The following is a 25,247-nucleotide window of genomic DNA, read 5'->3' on the forward strand; positions in this document are numbered from 1 at the left end:
CCAGCAGACCAGGAAAGCAAGAACTGGACACTTTTGGGAAGAGGATATATGTGACATCTAGCTTCCAAGTGCAGATAGCAAACTACAAGGTTGTAAGGCGCAATACACACATTTTTTCTTAGAGTAACTGGAACCCGTTATGGGCCAGTTACAGACTGATCAGCGAGAGGCTGCTATGATCTTCCTGTAAAAAGGTCTCCAAATCATAAAACAGCTCCACTCAGCTCAGCAGAAGAATCTGCAGATCTAGGATCATGGCAGTGGCCGTCGCTCTTCATAGGCATGCCTGGCTAAAATCCATTTCTCTTACCCTGAAGCTAAAATAAGAATAGAGGACCTCCCTTTTGATGGGGAGAATCTTTTAGGGAAAGAAACTGATGGATACTCTGGAACAGGTCCACAAGATGAAGTTGACAGCTAAATCTATGGGTCTTCAATAATTCAACTCTAGATAACTCAAACAATGTTCTTGCCCATCACAAACTCAACAAAAATCCCAATATCAGCCCTTCAACACCAAGAACAGAGAAAGAATCAATACCAACCATATAGCTCCTTTTGGAAGCAACTGCCCAACTATCTAAACCAGGCCTGCACAACATTGCCCACCCCCCAGCTGTTTTTGGATGACATCTCCCATAATCCCAGCCACAGTGCCCAATAGCCAGGGATTATGGGAGTTTTCTACCAATATCTGCAAGAGGTTCGAAGTTGAACAGCCCTGATCTAAACCTTCTCAGAAAGCCAAGCCCTCCTACTCCAAAAGAGCATGTCATGATACCTCCGACAGCCTCCAGATTACTCCTGAATGTAGAAACATGGCAGGAAATAACGGATCACTGGATTTTAATGATAATCCATATGGGATATGCAATAGAATTTATCAGTCCTCCACCTTTCTTGGGAATCCAAAAGGCAGCCCTGATACCGGTTTTATTACAAGACATTCAAAGCCTTCTATGGAAGTGTGCTATCCAAGTGGTACATCAAGACATCAATTCTGGCTTCTACTCTATTTCATTATTCCCAAGAGGAATGGAGGACTCATAGTGACCACTGGCGGTAGGGTGGAGTGGGGTAGGGTTAGGGTCATGGATAAAAGTGCTGGACTCCTCCCCTCTTTGTTCTTCCAGTGTTATTCTCCATTTTGTCTCTCCAGAGTTGGCTTTTTGTTTTGGTCTCTCTCTTCAGCCATGAGCTCACAGCTGAAATAAACTGCAGGCTCTTTCACATTTGTTTGTAACTTTTTCTTTGAATAAATCCTTGTAGTTCTTCAATACTAGAGAACTATCTCAAGACCCTCTTGCTTTGCTGCTTTCTCACCAAATTGGTTTTGCGCTGCTATTTGAGGACAACTGAACTGACATTCTCTCCCTACAAATAGGGCATCTCCTGTGGTCTTGCACAAGGGGCTCCTCCCCATTGGAACAGGGTCCCTTTTGTTGCTGTCAGCAGATTGATAATAAAAATCTATGTTTCGTATTATCATTTGTAAGCATGAGAATGTTTCTTTCTCACTTCCAGTGAAGCATGATCCTCCTCGGATAACAAACCTAGAAACAATTGGGCAAATGCTATCAGTTACATGGATAAGATCTCAGCAGATGCCAGATATGAATGCTGCAAAGTGCCAGATTAGATACAGAGCCACAACAGAAAATCATCTGGTAAGTTGAATCTTGAATCACATTTTCCCCTAACCTGTATAATTAAAAGCAGGATACAAACCCTCTGAAAAACATTGTGATGACTTTTGCTGACGAATACTGTGTGGCTTGCTTATAACAGTGGCAGGATTTTTTGGGATATTTAAAAATAATAATAATAATGAATGCCCCTGTGCATCTCAAGGGCCAGTTCTAAAATACACATTTCTCACCTTTGTTTTTGATGGAAATACATTGCCTCACTCTGTGCATGTATTCAGATTCCTACTCTCTCATCTCAAAAATGAGTAAAAGGCTACCTCCCTAAGACTTAGTGGTCACTTGCAGCTGCTGATCTTGCCCATGCTGCCCCTTTTCCACCCCAGTTAAAAACTACTATGAATATTTATTTATATACCACTCTTCAACCAAATTTCACAAAGCAGTTTACAAAGAAAAATAAATACATAAATAAAATTAAAAAAAACAAATGGACTTTCCTTTCACAGGGCAGAATCTGCACAGCCTGCATCTCCTGATGGCAACTGCACACTAGTAGTTTGCTGAGGTAGCAGCATGTATATGTTCATTTCAATCTTTTTATTGTTTTTCAACAAAATGACAGAAATAAGTAACAGTAACTAATAGAAAAGGAAGAGCAAGAAAATAAAAGTAATTTTACAATTAGCAGTTCTTAGACATCTCATAATTGCATACATCAAACAGGAGGTCCAGCAGCCCTCTGTTCTCCACCTTCCAAAAAAAAACACACCCACCCACACAAATCCACCCTTGCCAAGAATTATTAGGGGGAAAAAGAAATAATAAAAACATCAAAATAGCTATATATTCTAGAAAGAAAAGCCAAATCTTGGATGGGGGTGTTGACCCTGTGCTAAATTGTAAATTATGAAAAGGCTCCCAAGTAGAAATAAATGTTTCATCTGAAGTATTCAGTAAGTAAGCAGTAACCTTAACCGTAGAGGCATATTCCCATGGTTTTAATAACCACTCATCTACCGTCGGGATTATTTGTTGTCTCCATTTAGCCGCATATAAGATCCTGGCTGCAGTAATCATGTACAAAGACAGTTCTAAATATTTAATAGGAATATAGGATTTAGTCATGTTTAACAAAAAAGCCTCTGGAGAATAAGGGAAATTTATGTTCAAAATTTCTTGCATCTTATGGTGAATTTTTTTCCAGAATTGTTGCGCTTTGCTACATGTCTACCACATATGATAAAATGTCCCCGCATGGCTCTTACACTTCAAACAATCTTCAGGGTAATTACTATCCATCTTTGCAATCATCATAGGAGTAATAAACCATCTAAAGTACATTTTGTACCAATTTCCCCTTAAAATGCTGTTTGCTGTAAATTTAATGTTCACCTTCCATTGGTATTCCCATTGTTGCATGTCAATTGTTCTATTTAAATTTTGCATCCACTTGATCATATAGTCTTTTATCTGTTCTGTTTCAGAATCGTATTTCAATAGCAACTTATATATCAATCCCAGTAAATGATCGGTATTTTTAGTAATTAATATTTCGAATTCTGTTAAGTCTCTAAGTTTGGCACCTTGTCTCTGTATTTCTTTCTGCACTATAGTACTAATTTGTAGATATTGGGGTCATTGGACCACTTTGAAGCAAGAGTCTGGACGGATTTCATTTTTGTTTTTCCTATTGTTAAACTTTGCAGATTGTATGCTTTCTCTTTGCAGTAGGCAAAATGTCTAGCGTTTTCCTCTCCATGAAAATCAGTGTTTATGATAGATGCCAAAGGCGATAATTCTGGACTTATCCTGTTCTTATATTTGTCCCAAACATGTAATAAACTACTTCTAATTGTATGAGATTTTATGTAATGATCTTTCCTTTTTATGTTAGTAATGTTCATTTCCATCTATATGACATTCTAACTTTGTTCCCATCCTGGAAACTGCCCCCACACTTTCCCTTGGTCTTTGAGGTCCAAATCAAGGTGGAGAGGATGGATTTTCAAAAATGCCTCAAGTTGTCTTGGTTCTGTACTGCCTTAGGAAGCATTTGTATGGCTAGAGGAATTCTTCTGTGAGTTGAGCCATGAATGTTTGTTGTTATCAGCTTGCAGGGCAGCCTTAACTCTGGTCTGAAACTCACAGGTTTTTTGACTATCTAATTTGACTATCACATTGACTATCACTATCACGTTTGTGAAAAGGAAACTTATAATTAGTGTTGGCATTCCAGTACCCCTCCCAATGTCTCATTTAGTGTTGATCGATTCTAATGAGCACTGTATAATATAATGCAGTGAATTGCATTGTATTATATTTTATATATTTCTAAAATACTTGTAGGATATTCTAAACAGTTGTAAGTAAAGTAAAGTGTGCCGTCAAGTCGATTTTGACTCCTGGCGACCACAGAGCCCTGTGGTTTTTCTTTGGTAGAATACAGGAGGGGTTTACCATTGCCTCCTCCCATGCAGTATGAGGTGATGCCTTTCAGCATCTTCCTCTATCTCTGCTGCCTGATATAGTACTAGTGGGGATTCGAACCGGCAACCTTCTGCTTGTTAGTCAAGCATTTTCCTGCTGCACCATTAGGTAGGATCTTCTAAAACAGTTGTACTGCATCATAGTGGAATCTTACAAAGGTGTAGTAGAATTGGTATGGTGTAGTGGTTAGAATGTTGGATTAGAACCAGGAAGACCCAAGTTCAAATCCTCGTTCAGCCATTAAACTCACTGGGTGACTTTGGGCCAGTTACTTATCTCTCAGCCTAATCTATCTCACAGAGTTGTTTATGAGGCTAAACATAATAACCATGTACAGCACTCTGGCAGAGGCGTATCTAGGGAAAATAGCGCCTAGGGCAAACACAGAAATTGCACCCCCTGTCCAAACATCTGACAACCATCTTTCAGATAACTTTACCATAATATCAGCTCAAAAATACAAGTCAAGCTCGTTAATCTTTTAATTTTTCAAAAACTATTTAGCACTGGACATAGCCAGACCAAAAAATCCTGGAAAACTACAAATTTCAGTATGCTGGGGCTCATGAAATACCTAAATACTACGTGGAGGTGTACTTGGAAAACTAAACAGAAGGGCCTGCCTAATTCTCTACTATGCATTGTAGCATCACTATTACATAAGTTTTAAAAATAAATGGAGAATTTGGCTTTTCCCAGATACTCTGAAAATAATTAAAGGATATGCAGAGTAAACTGTGTCACTGCTTGGAATATATTTTAGTATTTCAGAAAGACGGTTAAAATGAGAGAAAGAGAGCAAGAAACTCCCAAGGATTTCACACTGATTCAAAGACAAAACTCACCATTAATAGCATATTATTAAGACATCACATTCAACTCACTTATCACAAGAAGCAAAGTAAGAGCAAATGAATACAATCCTAGCTCATAAGCTTCAGCTCAGTATTCACAAGCCTTGATTCTCTGTACATAGTGCCAATCTGAATATGTGTACAGTAACTTATATTATATTATTTTTTTTTAAAAAAATTACCTGTAGCCCCTTCGGCGGGCTTCCTAAATGCCATGGGGGGGTCTGCAAAGGGTTCCTCTCCCCCGCACTGGCCTCTAGAGCCTCGCAGGGACTATTTGAGCATGTGTGGTGGCCATGTTTAAAAAAAATTTTTTTAAATGGCCACTGGAAAAAAAAAAGGCCACCACGCATGCTCAAATGGCCTCTGTGAGGCCTGGAATGGCCTAAGGCATCACAGAGGCCATTTGAGCATGCACAGTGGCCATTTTGTTTTTGGTGGCCATTTTTTAAATTTTAAAAAATGGCGCCCCCTTCAAGTGGCGCCCGGGGCACGTGCCCTGCCTGCCCCCACCCTAGATATGCCCCTGCACACTGGGCTCTTTGGAGGAAGAGCAGGATATAAATGTAAAAATAAATAAATAAAATCAAAAGATATGACAGTATGTACAACTGTATCTTGGAATGTGTATGTGGGGCCACTTTGTAAAAAATCTCCTGTGTGAGAGCCATTTCCCACCTCCATGCAGTGATGGCCTTTTCCCAGCACTGGAGGACCGGTGGCGGTGGCAGCTATAAGAATAACAGAGCCCTCTAAAGCCCCAGCAGCATCTTTCATGGCACACACAGTGTCCTCCACTTTGGCCATAGAAAATCATAACACTTCCCAGCGCTCCCCCTGCCCCACCCCTCACCCCCCACTGGGAAAAGCACAGCACTGTATGGAGGTGGGAAATAGCTCTCTCACTGTATGGAGGTGGGAAGATTTTTTTTAACCAAAGAGGCCCTCACTTGAAAAACAGTGACAATCATTGACATATCATTGACAGCCCCTGGTGGCGCAGTGGTAAAACTGCTGCCCTGTAACCAGAGGGTTACAAGTTTGATCCTGACCAGGGGCTCAAGGTTGACTCAGCCTTCCATCCTCATTTTACCTACTCGGTAAAATGAGTACCCAGAATGTTAGGGGCAATATGCTAAATCATTGTAAACCGCTTAGAGAGCTCTGGCTATAAAGCGGTATATAAATGTAAGTGCTATTGCTATTGCTATATTATATGATATTATAGTGTAAAAACAAAGATTTCCCACTCCTACTGCGAGGTCTAGGAGATAGGAGAAAGAAATTAATGAGTTGGGAACTCTGGGATAATTTGAGCTTTGTAAATAGGCAGCAAGCATTCGAAATTTCATGGAGAATGCCTCAGTGTTTTGTTTTGTTAAAATATAAAATAGGTGTAATTAAAGTGGCCCACTCCATTGAAATCAATGGGACCCTCTTATTGCAGAAGTCAAGTGCAGTTTTCCTGTCAGACTTACTCAGAACTAAGCCCCCACACTGCTTCTCCCCCATGTTGCTTTAACTACCCACATGGCTTTCCCCAACTGTCCATTCCATGTCTTCCCTTCCCCTGAGAGTTCATATCCCATAACTAATATAATAGGCATTCCATTTCTGATAAAATCCACTAGTTGGTTCCCCCTGCTGATGTCTGAGGACTGGCAAACTTGGGTTTCATTGTGGTCATTCACTTTCACATATAATCTAATTGAGCATCTAAAAAGAGATAAGGCAACCTTCAGAGATGAAAACACAGACAGTCCTTCTTGCATGCTTATCCTTAGACATGATATATAAGGCAGAGGAAACAAATCATGAGAGAGAACTGAGCAAAATGTTAAGTCTTTAATCTCTCCTCGAAGATGATGATGGATGGAAAGAGTGGATGTTGCAAGAAGGGCATTCTACTGATATGGGCAGTGAAAGAATGGCACAAAAGTGGACTGTGCTCAAAGATCTGGAAATGGTGGTTTGAAAAATGTTTGGTGGCAAATGAGCAAAGCAGACAAGGAGGAAGAGAGGTAGGAAAAAACAAGATCAGGGAGACAATTAAAAATAAATAGGAGCAGCTTGAATGGATGCAGTAGAGCTTGAAGAGGATAGTGCAAGGAACATGTAGAGCAGTGGTTCCCAACCTGTGGTCTGCAGACCACTGGTGGTCCATGAGGGTACTGCAGGAGCTTTCCTAGACAGCAGGCTTTACCACAGGTTCTCAGCAAGGCTTTACTGTGAGCTTGTTGTTGTTCGAAAAAACTGATGCAAAAGGTGGATTTTTTTTTTACTCCAGATAGAAATCGGGCTACACTCTCTAACATGCGGCGAAAAACCCGAATTGTGTGTGAAGTGCTCCCTGATAGCTCGTAGGGACTTCAGGATAAATTTGGCTGATACGTGAATGCATATCTCCATTCCGGAGAAGATGTAAACTAAAAGCCGGGTGTGAAAAACTTCCTGGTGATCTGTGGTGGAAAGAAAAGATAATCTAATAATAATAGAGTACCATTGGTAGGCCTGATGCAGATAAATGTACTGTAATGAGTACAATATGTTTGTGAATAAGCACAATAAATAAGAAATAGCTGTGTTTTTAACATCCCTTGATATATAAGTTTGACTTCTGTCAGCCATACGCGATGTTAAAAATGTTTAAAATGGCTTGCTTACGCGGTGGTCTGTAAAAGTGTTTGATGATGAAGATGTAGTCGTCCACATAAAGAAAAAGATTGAGAACCACTGATGTAGAGGAACAAACTCATCAAAACATTATGCAGGGGGGGAAAGGGTGGGATGTGTCCCCAAGAGTTTGGAGATGTGTATCTCCCTTTCACATTTTACATATTTACCATTGCAAACATTGACATAATACTCATATACCTGTGGCAGTTGCATTTGCTGCAGATCTAATAGTGTGAAGCAACTCAAACTACTCAGGCAAAAGAATCTGAGTACACTATTCCAATGTACCAGTGGAATAATTCATTCTTTTTATGGCTCTAAACATGCATCTCTGTGTTAGGGCAGTTCAGAAATGTACTGCCCCAGTTTCCCTGATTTCCAGGTGGGAGGTATTGGGGATGCTTTGTGTTTTTCAGTGGAAAGTGCAGCTCTGAGGACAGTTCCCTTCTTACAACAGTGATATTATTGCAAGTGTAAAGAGGCCTAAAATAATAGAACTACCTGGTATGATAAGTACAGGCTACTTAGTCAGGCAGCAGCCAGACTAAGTACCATTCAGTTCAGTAAGACATAACAACTGTGAGTCCTATTAATTTCAACAGGATGTAGTCTGAGCGCTAGTTTTTTTTAACATCAGTGGAACTTTCTGTAGCCATTTGTGGTACAATTGTTACTAAAGGAAGTGGGGTATGCTGTGAAAACACAGTAGCAATGCAGATCACTTGGTATACTGTCTGTCATAGGAAAATACTGTTCCCTTCCAATATTTTCCATCTGGGCTCCAATGGGGTGAGTAAGGAATATGGATGCATTCCTGCCAATCTGTAACGGATGATAAGGAAGAGGATTGCTTTTATACCTCATCACTTAAATATACAGTATATGTGTTCTCTGTTCTTTTAAAGTAAAACGGTGTTATGCCCATTTTTAGGGAGTAGCAAATGACTTCATGGACTGGAAGGTATGGAAGAAATCCTTTAATCTCACCAATCTATGGGATTCTACAAACTACACGGTGGCTGTTCGGTGCAGACTTAATGAGTCAATCTTCTGGAGCGAATGGAGTGACGAGAAAACAAAAACAACGGAAGAACAAGGCAAGCAAATAAATTCAGAGAAGTTTGTCACAGCTGTTGTAGTTTTAAATTAGCAGGTGCTTTTTATTTTCAATCAGGTTTAAAACTTGTGCTTGTGATTCTGATGCTGAAAAGTCACAAAAATAGTGACACTGGCTGACATCCAGACTAATTTACTGAATGGTACTACTCAGAGCGTAATATAAAGGGCTACTTGATTTAATAGGACTACTCAGAGATAATTTAGTTTGGTTATCAGCCACTGATACCATATTTGTAATATTTTACAATTAACAGATTTAGCTGTAGCTTAGTTGAGTCTCAGCTGGGGGGAAAAGGCAAGTGGAAGGAGCAGAACTGGATGAAGGAGTATAGCAGTGGGGGAAACACTGGAATAAGAAAAACAAGGAGCTGTGTGGATGATGGGGAAGGCAGCAGAAGCTCACCTTCCCCACAGATGACCCGGGATGGGGGTCTGGGTGTGCAGGTCGTGCGGGGGTCACAAAGATGCTGCAGGGAGCCACGGGCAGTGCAGGGTTTGGGATGCAGTGCATTGTGAGGCTCCCCCCAGCGACGGGCAGGTTCCCATCCGTGCTTCAGTTTTGGATGAAAACAGCCAGCGCTGACACATGGACAGGTCAATGGGTTAAGGGAGCGCTCGCTCCCTTAACCTTGTTTAAGAGCCTGGCTTCTTAGCTGGGTTTGTCGCCGAGGCACTGCAGGGAGCCGATTGTCTCCTGGTGGTTCCCACGGGCAGCCAAATCCAAGCTTAGCTGCCCTAGCCTGGTCTTGGCTGCTCATGAGAACAGCCTCATGGGCTGCTGTACAAAACAGCACCAACATGGAGAGGAAAGCTGGTCTTATGGTAGCAAGCATGACTTGTCCCCTTAGCTAAGCAGGGTCTGCCTTGGTTGCTTATGAATGGGAGACTAGAAGTGTGAGCACTGTAAGATATTCCCCTCAGGGGAGGGAGCCGCTCTGGGAAGAGCAGAAGGTTTCAAGTTCCCTTCCTGGCTTCTCTAAGATAGGGCTGAAAGAGATTCCTGCCTGCAACCTTGGAAAAACCGCTGCCAGTCTGTGTAGACAATACTGAGCTAGATAGACCAATGGCCTGACTCAATATATGGCAGTTTCCTATGTTCCTAACAAGTGATCAGAATCTGTAGTGATCAGATTCCCCTCCCCCTAAAGAGTTAACCAGAAATGAACCCTTGTCTTGACTGACAGGCTGGTGGACTTCAGGGCTCAGCCAGTTAACACACCAGGTGGGTGGGGCCTAGAGAGCTGTTACTAGGAAGAAGGGAATTCTTTTTTGGAGAAGAGCTAGGCTGGGGGTGCTCAGGAGGACATGCGGCCATGGATTTGGCTGTAGGAGAATAACTATGCAGATCCTTGAAGGACAGGAAGGCAGGAAGCTTGAATTCTCATCCGGAGTTTGGTGAGTTAAAGGAAAGGAAGCCTGGGCTTTGGCTTTGGGAAGATTAATTTAGGGAAAAGTTTTTTTAGTCAGACTTGGCATCAGGGAAGTTATATTTCTTTGGTGTATGTGCTTTTGCATATTCCTGATACCGTTCTGTTATTGTTTACCTGTAATGTAATTAAAATAAGAAACACTAGCCTATGCGCACCCTACTTAGGGCATTGCAAAAGACTCTATAAACATGTAAGCATGCCTAAGTCAACCAATTTTTGTAACCTACTAAGTATTTTTAATCTCATATAAAAGCTGAGAAAGCCTCAGATGGAAGCAGTCTGAAGTAATTGAATAAAACTATTTTTTTTAGTTGTTTTCTTTTTACAAGCCTTTCTGAGTTGGTTTTTGTTTAAGAGCCTGGCTTCTTAGCTGGAGGGATTGTTGCCGTGGCACTGCAGGGAGCCAATCCGGGGTGGGGTGGAGGACTGAAGGGGGATTTCTCTGGTGCAAACATGTCCTCAAACATTCAGCAACTATCATTTTTCTCATCATGTGTAGGCTTGCATGTGGAAGATTTTTATGTTTGTCCAAGAGCCAAGTTAAGAGAGTTTTTCTTTATGGGTTATCCCACCCCAAGCCCAGAGAGTTTCTGTAGACAAAGTGGATGGAGTTGGCAGCATTTTGAACCTACTGATATTACAGAATAGTTTTAGGAGAAGCCTAGCCAGGCAGCTCCTCAGGGATGATTCAGTATTTCTTTCCCTCATGTGAGCTTGTTCTGAGACAAAGGCTTTAATCCACTACAGAATCATAGAAGGCAAACAGCTACTTTGAAGAAAAAATAGATCTTAACAAATAAGTTGGTGGCTATAGAACAGAAGACAAATTTAGGAATACAGAAGCAGAAAGACAGCAATGTGAATTTATGGTGGTGCTTGTTTCCTCTGTCTGTTAAATGTACACATTTTATTTTTTAATTCAGCTAGGGCTTCAGTATTTTTGCTCTTAATGTAAAATTCAGTGTGAATGCCTTCAGCGAGTCTACTGTTATAACAATTGTATGGATGTATTTTTCGGGAAGAAGTAACCAGATTTCTAAAGCTCGTCTGTTCCAAACCTACAGCCCTACAAAGCTAAGGTAGCATTAGCTGAAGTAGCACATCTGGAAGCATTTTGAAAATCTTTTCTGCAGCTGATTGCTCTGCTGAACTGGCAAGCTGGTATCAGCTTACCTGAAACAGTTCTAGCTGTGTGCAGCCTTCTCCTGCACCTCCATTTTTAGGATTGCAGGCTTAGTCTTTTTCAAAGTAATGGTTACTGGACCTACAGCGAGATTTGAAGTCTGAACTAGAAGTCAAGGCATAGGTTTTCAGAAATGTGATGTCTGAATTTTGTCTTGGCTTTAATGATTTTAATATAACACACCTGTACTTGGACTATCTCTGAAGAATTTCTCTTTTTAAAATTGATAATGGTGATTTCCTGAATTGTTCAGTTTCCATTATAGTATTGCAAAATGTCCCTTTTGACCAGCTCACTAAAATGAATTCTCATTTTAGTGAGAATTCTTGCAAGCAGTGGTGATTGCAGAATCAGTGCAGGCTGCATAATCTGTATGGTAGGAGTTGTGTTTGGAACTTAGAGGTTTAGAAGGGAGCAAAGTGTGCATGCATGTTTTTTAAAAACCCATTTTGAACCTCCACCAGAGAAAGAGAGAAAGTGAGAGGAGACAGTTTAACAATTTGCGGATGTTTAGTAGCTCAGAACAGGAGAAAGAGTTACTCACTTGTACCATGTGTAAGGGAGCTATGGTGAACATTTGTATCACTATGGATGTGTTGAATAATAGGATAGGCACTGAAGGCAAATCTAAGTGGGTTGAATAGAAATCCTATTAACTTAAGATGGCAGTTAAAGTAGTGCATCCATATTACTGGAAGGAACATTGGGACTTGCCAGAAGAAAAACTTTCCAACTTATTACATCTTATGGAACAAAGTGATCATGAGTGATTGTGAAATCTACTTCATAGGAAGCTTTTTATAAAAAGGCAGGGCAAACATGTCCTAGATGTAGTATTTGTTGTGAAAAATGAATGTAATACTATATATCAGCTATGGCTGAGCTCGATGCTAAGAAGATGGAGCATTTGCACAATTATTGAATACTGAGAGAGCTGAATCGGTATTAAAGAGGGGAGTTGGTACTATCTTTCAGGAGTCAGACCTGAAAAGGAGTAGGATGCTCATGCTCTTTGTTTTTGTATTTTAATAGCTCCTTTGAAAGTAGACTTATGGAGAGTAATTGAATCACACCAGCCCACTGGAAACCGAACTGTGCATCTTTTGTGGAAGGTAAAAACACAGTATTACATCCAAATCTTTTCTTGTTTATTTATTTATTTATTATTATTTATTATTAAAACTTTTATACCGCCCTTCCAAAAGGCTCAGGGCGGTTTACATTAAAACACCATTAAAATCAATTAATCATTAAAACAAAAATTATAAAACATAAAACAATAATTAACAATTAAAAACATCATAAAACAACAATTAAATATTCAGAACTATTTAAAAACAAGTTTTAAAAAGCTGAAAAAGCCTGGTTGAAGAGGTGTGTTTTCAGGTGTGTTTAGTATTCAAGTGCTGAATGTGCTGTGCTCTTCTGTTTTGACCGCTTTATTTTTTAATAGAATTACCTCGCAAAGCTATGCTAATTTATTATAGTTAGCTTTAAGTACCCAGTGTTGTTCGGGCTTATGGTGCAAGTGTCACCATAAATATGACTCTTTGTTATTGCATCCATATGTTTTGTGGATATCTGTCTGTGCGAGGTGGTTGTCGGAGTTCCCGGGTACCCTATGTTACTCGTAGGGTCATAGGAAGTCACTTTGCAAAGTTTGGTCCCAATAGCTAAAAGGGTGTGGGAATATATAGGGAACAGACAAACAGACATTCAATTTTATTGTGTGTGTGCATGTATATGTGTATGTGTGTATATTTATTCCTTGTGTTGGAAACTCATGATTCAGAAACCATAAAAATGGTAAACCTTAACAATCTTGATTACTCTGATTGGGACTTTGAGTTGTTTTCCCCATTGAATGCCTTTTATTATTCTTATGTTCTTCCAGTGACTGTTGCTGGTGTGTGTCTTATGTTTCTTTTTAGAATGTGAGCCCTTTGGGGACAGGGAGCCATCTTATTTGTTTTATTTCTCTTTGTAAACCACCCTGAGCCATTTTTGGAAGGGCGGTATAGAAATCGAATTAATAATAATAATGTTCTTATGTTCCTACCTATTAAATATGAATAGTTTGGGCAAAATAAAGTCATACTTCCCCATGACCTACAGGTACCAGATTTTTGCATACACAATCTTGCCACTTAAATTAGCTGAATGCACTACTTTTAACACCAGAATATATGCATGATAAAAATTTAAATAATTTTCTTTTTTAAAAGAAAAATTTAAAAAATCATATTTTAGCTGTTTTCAATAGATTTTTAACACAATTATCAGATACATAGTTCCAAAATGACATCATGCCCAACAAAATCAGATCTTTCTTAGATTCAAATTTATTATGATTCAAATCTACCACATAAAATGAATAATGTTTGAAGTTGAAATCCTACAAATTTCAAAGTATTCTCTTTCTTCCCTTTTGCAAGCACATGAATTAAAAAAAATTCTATTACATATATTTAATTTCTTGAACTTGCCTAATCTATGCAAAAGGACTTTACCTGGTCAACGATGGGTCTCACCTACTACTCGATATTAGGCCGATTTTGTCTTTTGGAAGAACAAGTGCACTGAACGTTGGCAGCAATTTAAATTTCTTTTGCTAAATTTGGTTCAAGGAATTATTTGCTTTTCATTAACAAAAGCGAGGTCATCTAAGGGGCTGCGCAAAGCAGTTCACAATATGTCCCAAGGAAGGCTGGTAGAACTGAAGGAAACATGTGTACATATATACTTATGCCAGGCATGGAAAAATACATAGCCTTTATGTCGGCCATGAGGTTCTTCAGTGTAGCCTTCAGTCTTATAACAGAACTCTGAAAATTCTAGCTAATTTCTAGGTCTGAAGAGCAAGGCTTGGGGTGAGGTGGGGATGACAAAAGTGTCCCCAAATAGAAGCAAGCAGGCAACTCTTCCAAAGTATACCCCCCATTCATTGGTCTTGTTCAGACATTCTGCAACCCCCATTCAATTGCTTTTGTGAGTGTGTAGGACTGCTGACGGCCTTGCAGCCCAGCTGCAACTGTGTGAAGCTGCTGTCTGAATGAAGTGGCACATCTATGGAAGGCCTACATGTAAGCTGCAGCGATTGAGTTCATCTGCATATCTGTGTTTCACCTTTCCAATTCCTGAGAGGGCTGATGGCAGCTTACAAGGTTTAAAGTCGGAGGCTTACTTGGGTGCACAGTGAGCTTAGAACCTACGAAGCTACCAATTCCGAGTCAGACCATGGTCCATCTCGCTCAGTATTTTCTACACAGACTGGCAGTGGCTTCTCCAAGGTTGCAGGCAGGAATCTCTCTCAGCCCTATCTTGGAGATGCCAGGGAAGGAACTTGGAACCTTCTGCATCCAAGCATGCAAATGCTCTTCCTAGAGTGGCCTCATCCCCTAAGGGGAATATCTTACAGTGCTCGCACATGTTGTCTCCCATTAATACGCAACCAGGGTGGACCCTGCTTAGCAAATGGGACAATTCATGCTTGCTACCACATGCTCACTTGTGCACCCAGGCTGCACTAGGAGCAGGAACGGGCTGGTAAGTGTGCTGCAGTCAGTGAGCCTGCATCCCTTTTGGATGTATGGCTTACTGTGCAGTATGTAAGCTGGATGCAATTTAAACGCCTTCAAGGAAATTAGGTCTGCTGTTTCTCGATGATATCATGCTTGTAGGACTGACATAGAAGTGCCACTTCATGCAGTCGGTGTCATTGTGCAGTTCTCCACTGGTCTGGGAGCTTGCCAGGAGCCCTACACACTTCTACAGCAGTTATAAAGGGTAACTGAATGGATAAACTGGTGATTATCTGATTTTAAAATCAAGTAGCAGAGTACATTGGTAAAATGCAGACCAGTATGGTACAGTGAATAATAGTTGTAATTGGATATGTGATGACCATATTGAAATCTTTAATGAGCCACGAATACTGGAGGGCTGTTGTTGTGATTAAATATATAAACATTGTAAAATGAAGTAATTTATAATTATTTGCTGAAAATAATTGGTAATATTTATTTAATAATGCTTGCAGCTACAGTGGATCACTGAAAATGTTCTTGTTGCTAGAAACAAAAAATGGGAATATATTTAAAACAGATTTAATAGACACATTTTAAAAAGTGAAACTTGACAGCTCACCCCAAGCTAATTATTTTCTAATGACATAAATTGTAATGTAAATAGGACATCTGTAACTCTGAAGTAAGCACAGGGGAAATTCTTGGACTCCAGCTGTGTTGTGTACTCACATCTTAGTATTTTTTATAGTATTTTGTTTAATTGCTCCCATGTACTGATTTTTATTTTTAAAAACAGGAACGAAAAGAATTTCCATCTTCTGGAAAAATTCAGAGCTATACAATAAGCAAGAAGTTTGCAGAAAGCAAGAGTTCCTTTGAACCTATAATAAACACCAGTAACAAGACTGTCACTCTCAACCTAACAGGGGATGCATATGAGTTCAGCGTTGTTGCTCATAATACAGCTAAAACTTCTTCTGAAGCTATTTTGAGAATTCCATCGAGCTATGAAGAAAGCAACGGTGAGTTTATGCAGTCAGTATATGGAGATTTTCATTTAGAAGTTGGTTGCCTTGATCTGGGAACAGATATTTGCCATTCTTTTTATAAATGTGCATTCTGTCTAGTTGTGAACACTTGGGATCTATATATTTTAGGTTAAAAATCCCCCAACATAATTGCACTTAACTGTTTATTTACTGTAAGTATATCCTGCTCAGTGGCAGAGCTCTAATTGGGCAAATAGGTTCAAAGAATCCAAGCTGCCCAGCTCCTGGGGGCTGCCTGGCTTGTCCCTCCCACTGAGCTTCAGTGACCCCATTTCCCAGCCAGCTTCCTTGTTGGCTGGGTATCTTCTTCATTCTCTCCCTTTTCCTGAGAAACAAAGAAAACACCCAGCCAGCAAGGAAGCAGGCATGGAAATGATTTCTAGGCGGCCAAGCTGGCTATGCCTCATGTGTGATGTCATATGCAGGGGGCATAGCCAGCACTATATGTGTTATCACACACAGGGAGCATAGCCAGCATGAAGGGTCGTGGCCAGCTCGGTCCTCCAGAGTTCATTTCCCAGCCGGCTTTATTGCTGCCTAGGTTTCCCTCCTTCACTTGGAGAGAGGGAAGAAATGAAGAAGATACCCAGTCAACAACTAAGCCGGCTGGGAAATGAGCTCTGGAGTGCTGCACAGACTGACTATGCCCCTTGCACATGACACCACACATAAGGGGCATGAGTGGTGCACACAAGGGGCCACAGAGAGAAGGGCAAATACAAGTCTACTCTCCCCTAGCTACACGTCAAATCCTGCTCTTCCTCTAAGGAGCCCAAAGCCGTATACATGGTTATGCTTACATGTAACAACCCTGTGAGATAGGTTAGGCTGAGAGAGAGAAGTGACTGGTCCTGAGTCATCCAGTGAATTTTAGAGGTGAATGGGGATTTGAACTCGTCTCCTCAGTCCTAGTACAACACTTATGCTCACTTATGACATGAGCAAATTTTTTTGTAAAATTTGCTCACTTATGACATGAGCAAAAAATGCCCCAAAACAAATACAGATTTTGTGGGTCACACTAATCACTGTCCTTCCTTAAAGAAAGAAAAACAAATTCACAAGACCCCGATTTGAATAGAACAATGGCATTGGTGGGCGGGATTTAACTCTTTCCTCCCAAACTGTTGTTCTGGAAAACAATTCTGGAGCTTTGTTTGCCTTGGGAGAGAAGCTGCTAATGCAGCTCTCTAACTGTTTCATGGTCCCAGTTTCCTCTGACTGCTTTTAAAAACAGAACAATATGGTAAAATGATACGTTTAACATCACATCTGCTTTAATACAGAATATAACATTTGCATTGTTTAATTTGATTTAACACAAATAAAATTAAGTTGCTTGAGAAAAAAGAAAAGCCAAAATACCCATAGGAGAGTTGGACATAACTCTCCAGTTCTGTGGAATTGGACCATGAAGACAATACACACGTGGAATAAAGTCAAAAAAGAACATCCATGAAACAGCACATTCATAACAAAAGGAGCCCTCTGTAAACTGGGATAAGCTTTTTACTCATGTGATAAGGTTAAATATATGTGGAATACAGGTGGTGGGGGCAGTGGGCACCTTACTGGCTTCGTTGGCTCCTCTAAACCCCACAGGTGCTCTCCCCCAGCAGTGTGCCCCCAACCAGCTTCCCTAAATTAATCTTCCCGAAGCCAAAGCTCAGGCTTCCTTTCCTTGAACTCACCAAACTCCAGGTGAGAATTCAAGCTTCTTGCCCTCCTATCTTTTAAGGATCTGCAGAGTCATTCTCTTGCAGCCAGCCTCCATGGCCATATGTCCTTATCTAAGCACCTCTCACCTACCTTCTTCTCAACAAAGAACTTCCTTCTTCCTGGCAACAGCTCTCTGAGTCCCATCCACCTGGTGTGCTGATTGGCTGAGTCCTGGAGTTCACCAGCCTGTCAGTCAAGACAGGGTTCACTTCTGGTCAACTCTTTAGAGGGATGAGAGTCTGATCACTACATAAGTATATCCCTCAAACTGGGTCAAACCAGTCCGTATTGGGTCCGGCCATTTTTTGAGGCTGATCCGGTTCAAGTTCAAACCCATCAAACTGGGCCGGTTCGAACCGAACCTGGTTCTGCACACCCCTACCTGCTGGGTCAGGCCCAATGCCTATCTTGTCCAGCATCCTGTTTCCCTCAGTGGCCCACCAGATGCCTCTGAGAATCCCACAGGCAAGAGGTGTGGGCATGTCCTCTCTCTTGCCGTTGCTCCCCTGCAACTGGTGTTTAGAGGCATCTTGCCTCTGAGGCTGGAAGTGGTCTATAACTACTAGACTAGTAGATAGACCTGTTCTCCATGAATTTCTCTAGGCCCCTTTTAAGACATCCAAGCTAGTGGCCATCTCACCACATCCTGTGGCAGAGATTGCTGTGTTGTAAAGGTAATTCTGTAACTCCACAAAAGTTGCAATCCTGAATATACCCCATTGAATTCCATAGGGCTTATCCTGAGTAAATGGCTGATATCCAGACTAAATTAGGAGTCCTGTTGAAATGAAGTAACTTTTCGATTGCTTGCTGAGTAATAATATTCAGTAACTTTGTTTGGATGTCAGCCAGTGTTTGGGACCAGTTTCAGGTTTCTAATGTACTGTGTAAAGTACTAAAGACTCATGAGTGGCCTTGTACATCTGGGACTAAGAAGTAAGGCTCCATGTTAGTAGAACCCAGTACCATTCCCTTTATAAACGAATTGAAAGAATGAATCTCTTTGCTGGAGAAATTCTGGTAAAACAGGTACATATTATCCATATGAGGTGCTCTCTTTGCATACTCCCATTTTGGCACAGGGTCTTGCAGTATATAAAAGACATAACTGGAAGTGTTGTGCTGTATAAACCAGAGAAAATTTTACTCAATGAGAGTAAAATAAGAGAAATTCAAGCCTCAAATTTTTAGAAGGAATTAGTTGTGTTGCTATCAATATCAGCAAAATTTAAAATTGCCTCTAATTGGGGAAAAAAGAACACCACCAGGAATAAGAGACTGGTTTCAAAAAATATGAGAAATTACTAATACAGGTCAAACTATACTCACAAATTAAGGCATCTTTAAATGTGAGTTAAAAAAATTGTTTAGAAAGATGGATTCCTTTTCTTAATGCTGGCAATTCTAAGTCCACTTATACTAGGCCAGAGTGGTTAAAGATTATGTTTATTATGTGGAATGCTTAAGTTTAAGATAATATGTATGTTTTATGTGCCCTTTTGAATATTAATAGTGCTGAATTATGTTTGTATTTTGTTTATAATTTGTTTGCTAGTTGTCTTATAACTGCTTCCCTTGTAAACCAAAATAATCTTATGTGGATTTAACTAAGACTTTATTTCAGAAACAACTCCATTTTCTCCTTCTCCTCCCTTTCCTTTCTGACTCCACCCCCCACACTCTCTACAGGATCTCCACTGGGACAAACTTTCTAAACAATAAAACGTAGAAGATTACTAGGTAGAATACAACACTAGTTTTATGTGAACTGTTTTATAGTGTTGTATCTTTTTTAAAGTGAAAAATAAATAGTTAAAAAGAGATGAATTGTCTGCAGGTAGCTTCACTACTTGTTTGTTTACTTCCTATGTGATATAAATGTACATAAGTATTCATGCTCGGTTGATAATGTTTTCTGTTCTACCGTGGACCAATATTATAAAGCTTTTGTCAAGAAATATTACGTTGTGACACATTTTTCTTGTTCCTTTTGGTTTAAATAATTTAAGGATTTTATTAATCACATGGCTACATTGCAGACAACTGTTAAAGTCAGCATTCCTGATGAAGTGGACAATTATTGTTCTCTTAGATACTCAAAGGATTACTATGCTGAAGTCTTCTCCTTTACATGAAGAAGTGGTTGTGGAATGGACATCATCAGATTTAGAAATAAATGGCTATGTTGTAGAATGGTATGCGTCGGACATGGATATATCTAAGAGATCATGGCAGTATATAAGAAATGCCACAACCTGGACATCTCCCAAAGGTAAGTGTTTACCTTCGCTTATGCCTGACTGTGACGAAGGATCTATTGACTCTCTGAAGCTTACTTTATTTTTTATACTTCCTGATCAGTCTTCCCTCTAACAGGGATTCCCAGGTGTTGTTGACTACAACTCCCAGAATCCCCAGCTGCCATGGCTCTTGCTTGGGGGTTCTGGGAGTTGTAGTCAACAACATCTGGGAATCCCTGTTAGAGGGAAGACTGATCCTGATCCCCACTTTCTCTAACTAAAAACATGTTAGGCATATATATTTCCTACTTGGTATTAGTAGCAGTGTAATTATTGTTTTCATGCGTAGGACTGTTGTTAGATACCCACAAACATCAAGCTTAGAGGAATGCAGTGCTGTTCTTCATTGCTGCAGCCCTTCAGTGTAATCACACTGAAACTGCTTGGGCTATTTTAGAGTATTGTGTTTTGGAGAAGGTGTCATAGTGACAGGTGCAGAGTAGAAAACAACAAACATACATCACAAAAATGAGTAGTAAAAGGGTCAATTTGATGTACAACATTATCTGCTTGTATGCAAGTGATAAGCAATATCACTTAGAGAAGCACTGTAATCCTTTTAGCAAGTTGAAGCCAGTTCCATTTACATATTGAAATAAAACTTCAAAACCTTTGGCTGCGTAATACTTTTCGAGTCTTCTGCTAGAAAGTGAGGCTGTTTAATAGCAAAATTGTAAGGGGAGATGAATCCAGCCCTCGTTGCAGTCTTTCCTGCTGCTCCTGCTACTCTGTACATAACATTGCTTCACACTGACATACCCCCCACCCCCTTTAACACATGCATTGTTGTGCTGGTCTGCAAAGAACGGCATGTATACATTTTTGTGTGCAGGAGATAGATTGGATTGTTCCTAGGGCTGTGTTTCAGTGTGATTGAAGCTGAATGATCTACAACAACCCAATCAGAGCTGTATGGATTGCTGCATAGTCTATTCCAATCCAGCATAGGGTGTGTACGCAGATAGCTGTTCTGCAGGTGAATCGCCTTTGCTGGATTGAGGTGCTAACTTATTTGTCTTTGGGGTGCAATCTGGAAATGATTGGTAGCTTTGGAAGTAGTTGTGTAATGCAGATGGTCAGAAAGAGGAATGCACAAGGGGCTCTCCTATAGAAAGGAAACTCATTACCAGAGAGAGAGGTTGCTAAGTCTCTCCCACATATAAATGGTGCCTTATAGATTTCCTAGTCCATATCACTGTTCAGCATGGCAGGTAAAATGTTTCCTAAAGTGAAGCTCTGAAGTCCAGACTACTGTGTTTTGCTGTTCTACCTTTTGTTGTTACACAAGCATGTAATGCTTATGTATGGTACATATAACAACATGTATTAGTGGTTCTTGCTGCAATTTGTGAAGTGAATACAACCTGTGCCTCTGTTTTCTTTCAGGAGCTTTCAAACCAGGTAGATGTTATACCATCTCAGTGTATCCCCTCCACGGAAGAGAAATAAAAGTTCCACATTCCGTAGAATTTGGCTTCCATGAAGGACGTACGTACACATGACTGCCTCTGTAGTATATTCAGTCTGTTCCAGTAGCCTCAAATTGTACTAACTCACTTTAAAAAGGGGGGGGGGGAGAAATGGGTAATTAAAGTCTTCTCTCCCTCCCCTCCCATCCCACCTGCAGAAAAAAAAACCATGGCATTAAAGGGCAATTAACATGCTATCCCAGGTGCAATTATTCCCCCAGCTGTCCTGAATAGCAAGCATAAAAGGGGCAGAAGCTGCAAGCAGAAAGCTTTTAATTAATATGGTGGGAGCTTTTGCTGAAGGAAAATTTGCTTGTGAATAAATATTCTAAGAGGATCCTGACCTTGGGGAAGTGTGTTGCTGGTAAATATGGTGCTATATTAAGGGTGGTATGGAACCTCCGTGTTAAGTCCACTTCTAGATAATTGCAGTTCCAGAGCAATGCTGAAAGACTGTAGGGTAGAAGCGCCCTTTGATGGCTAGGGGCTGGAAAAGCTCCCCGCTGGCTGCCAATCATAGTACTGGGCTGGGGGGGGGGCACTGATACAACTTGTTGTGGGCTATGCGTGGGTATGGCTTTGTTAATAGTGCGCTGGGTAAATAGAAGTTGTGCATTGCTACAACTGCTTTGCATTTAGCAGCACTGATTAAAAATGGATGCATTTTAACATAGCTTGCAATTTGTTAATTGTACCTCTGTAATTGATTTAGCCCCATCAGTAGGTCCTACGCCCGAACGGAAAAGTGCTGGTAAAAATGATGCTACCATAACATGGAAAGAAATCCCGAAAGCTAACACAAATGGCTGTCTTATCAAATATACAGTATTTTACAAACCTGACGGTGGACAAGAATTGGGTATGTATACATGTATGAATCAGAAAATTTAGAAGGCTTGCTAGTTTAGAAGGCTACAACACCTGGGGCTTTTTAGTTTAGAAAAAAACCAAATGAGGGGAGACATGATAGAGGTCTATAAAATCATGCATGGTGTGGAGAAAGTGGATAGAGAGAAATTCTTCTTCCTCTCACATAACACTAGAACCAGGGGTCATCCCATGAAATTGATTGACTGCCTTGCTACTGCTACTGTCATTTTTCTGCAGGCCTGCAAGGCTGTTTCCTCCCTGCCATCCAACAAATGGAATCACACTTACTAGTGGGAGCCATTTCTCAGGCTTGGCTACAATCTACCAATCCTCAATTGGATATGAAAGAAAAAAAATAGAAAATCTCTCATTTGACAGAGACAGCCTTTTCAGCTCCCAAACAAATGACACCATGGAGAAGATACAAAAAAACTGAAGTACACAACTAAGACTTTTGCTTACCTGTAACAGATTATCTTTATGTGATCTGAGATCATTCACTACACCCACCCAGCCTCCCTGCTGCTTGGATGTTATGCCTAGTCACTTATTTTCAAAGCTTCCAACAAAAAACAGACCTCATGTGGTAGACCAGGAACTGAGCTCCAGGTGCTCTGCCACCCAAGTTACTGAGTGTGGAAGCTTCATTCCTGAGAGGCAGTTGCTTGCTAGTCTTGAGGAGGGAGGAAGCAACACGCTTGTAGCAACAAGCAACTTTTTGCCAGAGGAGAAGCCTAAGTGGGGGATTCATTCATTCCATGTGAGTGAGGGCCCCAGTTTGTGGGAGGCCCCACATTCCTGAGCTGAGTCAGTTTGACTGCTGGTGTTGAATACAAGGCTCGAACCAGAGGAGCTTTGCTCCCAGGAGATTTCCTAACAGGACTTTGCAAACAGATAACAAAGGAGTTTAGCAGGAGTTTAGCGGGCGATTGGTGGGAAAAGCTGTGGGGAGACACACAAGGCAAGAATAAGGTGAGTACTACCAAACCTTTGTAATTTTCTTGGAGGACAAAACTAAAAACCATTAATTAGCTGACAACTGTACCTAGCGTCAAATCCCATATACTCTAAATAGCCAATAAAACTAGATAAAACTAGAAGGTAGAATGCTAGCAGGGGAGAGGTTGCTTCCCAGTGTATTGCACAGAAAGTCGCATGTATGTTCTGCCTGAGGGGCAGAAGTCGTGGGTGTGCCCTCAGTGTAAAGAGCTCTTGGCTCTCAAGGAGCAAGTTCGTTCCCTTGAAGCCATGGTGGCTGACCTGGAGAAGCTCAGGGAGGCAGAGAGGTGTGTGGATGAGACCCTCAGGGATATGGTAGAGGCATCCCACTCCCATGCTGATGGCGCTTCTGCTGTCATGGACAATGAGGGTCTCAGGGAAGGAGGACAGCTGTCCAAGGAAGAGGGAAACACTCCCTTAGCAGGGATCGCTTCCTTGGGTGATGCGCCCATATCCTCTCACACAGAGGATACTCCTCCAGGGGGTAGGGGCCTCTTAGTAGTGGGTGATTCAATCATTAGGGGCATAGAGAGATGGGTCTGTGACCCACATGTAGACCACACGGTTAATTGCCTGCCTGGTGCGAAGGTTGCGGATGTCACACTGCGTCTAGGTAGGCTGTTGGGCAGTGCTGGGGAGGAGTTAGCTGTCGTGGTGCACGTTGGGAGCAACAATGTTGGGAAATGCAGCCGGGAGGTGCTGGAAGCCAAATTTAGGCTGCTAGGTATCAGACTGAAGTCCAGGACCCCCAGGGTAGCATTCTTTGAAGTGCTACCTGTTCCACACACAGCAACAGTGAGACAGGTGGAGCTGAAGGGTCTCAATGCATGGATGAGACGGTGGTGCCAGGAGGAGGGGTTTAGATTCACTAGGCACTGGGATACATTTTGGGGGAAGCAAAGCCTGTACAAAAGGGATGGGCTCCACTTGAACCAAGATGGAACCAGACTGCTGGCGCTAAAAATCAAGAAGGTAGCCGAGGAGCATTTAAAATGATGCCTGGGGGATTGCCGGCGGGAACAGGGTGGTATCTGCTTTGGCCAGCAAAATCCTCTAAGGTGTGAGGGTGAACATGTTTTGGATAAACCAGAAGGGGACAGAGCAGAGCCAGGAGTTGAGCAGAAGGAAACACAGGACAGCTTGCCAAATAGGTCAAATGATGGTAAGGGGGATAGCACACGCTAACAACAGGTGAGGGACCCAGCGTATAGGTGTCTGTATACCAATGCCAGAAGCCTCTGAGCCAAGATGGGTGAGCTGGAGTATACTTGTTTACTTATGAAAACCTAGATATAGTGGGTGTAACAGAAACCTGGTGGAATGGTGAGAACCAGTGGGACACGGTTATTCCTGGATATAAACTCTATAGAAGGGACAGGAAGGGGAGGATTCAGGGAGGAGTGGTGCTGTATATTAAAGAAGGAATAGATTCCAATAAGCTAGAAAACCTAGGTGGACCAGAGTCCTCCACAGCATCATTATGGGTAACATTATGAGGACTTAAAAGGAAATGTGTTACTAGGGATGTGCTATTGCCCTCCGGATCAAAGCGCTGAGAGTGACCTGGAGTTGGAGAAACAAATAAGAGGAGTCAAAGAGAGACAGGACAGTAATAATGGGTGACTTCAACTACACACACATAGACTGGGTAAATTCACATTCAGGTAATGAGAGAGAGTCCAAATTTCTAGATGTGCTAAATAGTTGCGGAACCAACCAGAGAGATGGCGACTTTGGATTTAATCCTGTGTGGTGCCCAAGACCTGGTGCGAGATGTCAGAGTTGCAGAACCATTGGGTAGCAGTGACCATAGTCTGATACAATTCAGCATATATGCGAGTGGAGAATTGTCAAGGAAGTCCAACACAGATGCGTTGGACTTCAGAAGAGGAGACTTCTAAAAAATGAGGGAACTG

The 25,247-nt window shown here is 41.2% G+C and overlaps 1 protein-coding gene across 3 annotated transcripts in view; it reads left to right on the top strand.

The window, feature by feature from the left end:
* The window catches only part of IL31RA (interleukin 31 receptor A), a 72,032-nt gene that overhangs the window by 35,015 nt on the left and 11,770 nt on the right, over positions 1-25,247 (top strand). For all 3 annotated transcript variants that reach the window (XM_053303587.1, XM_053303588.1, XM_053303586.1), the window contains 7 exons: positions 1,525-1,667; positions 8,598-8,763; positions 12,431-12,510; positions 15,722-15,947; positions 19,786-19,965; positions 21,380-21,481; positions 22,175-22,321. In XM_053303587.1, the coding sequence (XP_053159562.1) occupies positions 1,525-1,667; positions 8,598-8,763; positions 12,431-12,510; positions 15,722-15,947; positions 19,786-19,965; positions 21,380-21,481; positions 22,175-22,321 (1,044 nt within the window). The remainder of the gene's footprint in view (positions 1-1,524; positions 1,668-8,597; positions 8,764-12,430; positions 12,511-15,721; positions 15,948-19,785; positions 19,966-21,379; positions 21,482-22,174; positions 22,322-25,247) is intronic.

This window comes from Hemicordylus capensis, chromosome 2, assembly GCF_027244095.1.
Source record: "Hemicordylus capensis ecotype Gifberg chromosome 2, rHemCap1.1.pri, whole genome shotgun sequence".
Taxonomy (NCBI): domain Eukaryota; kingdom Metazoa; phylum Chordata; class Lepidosauria; order Squamata; family Cordylidae; genus Hemicordylus; species Hemicordylus capensis.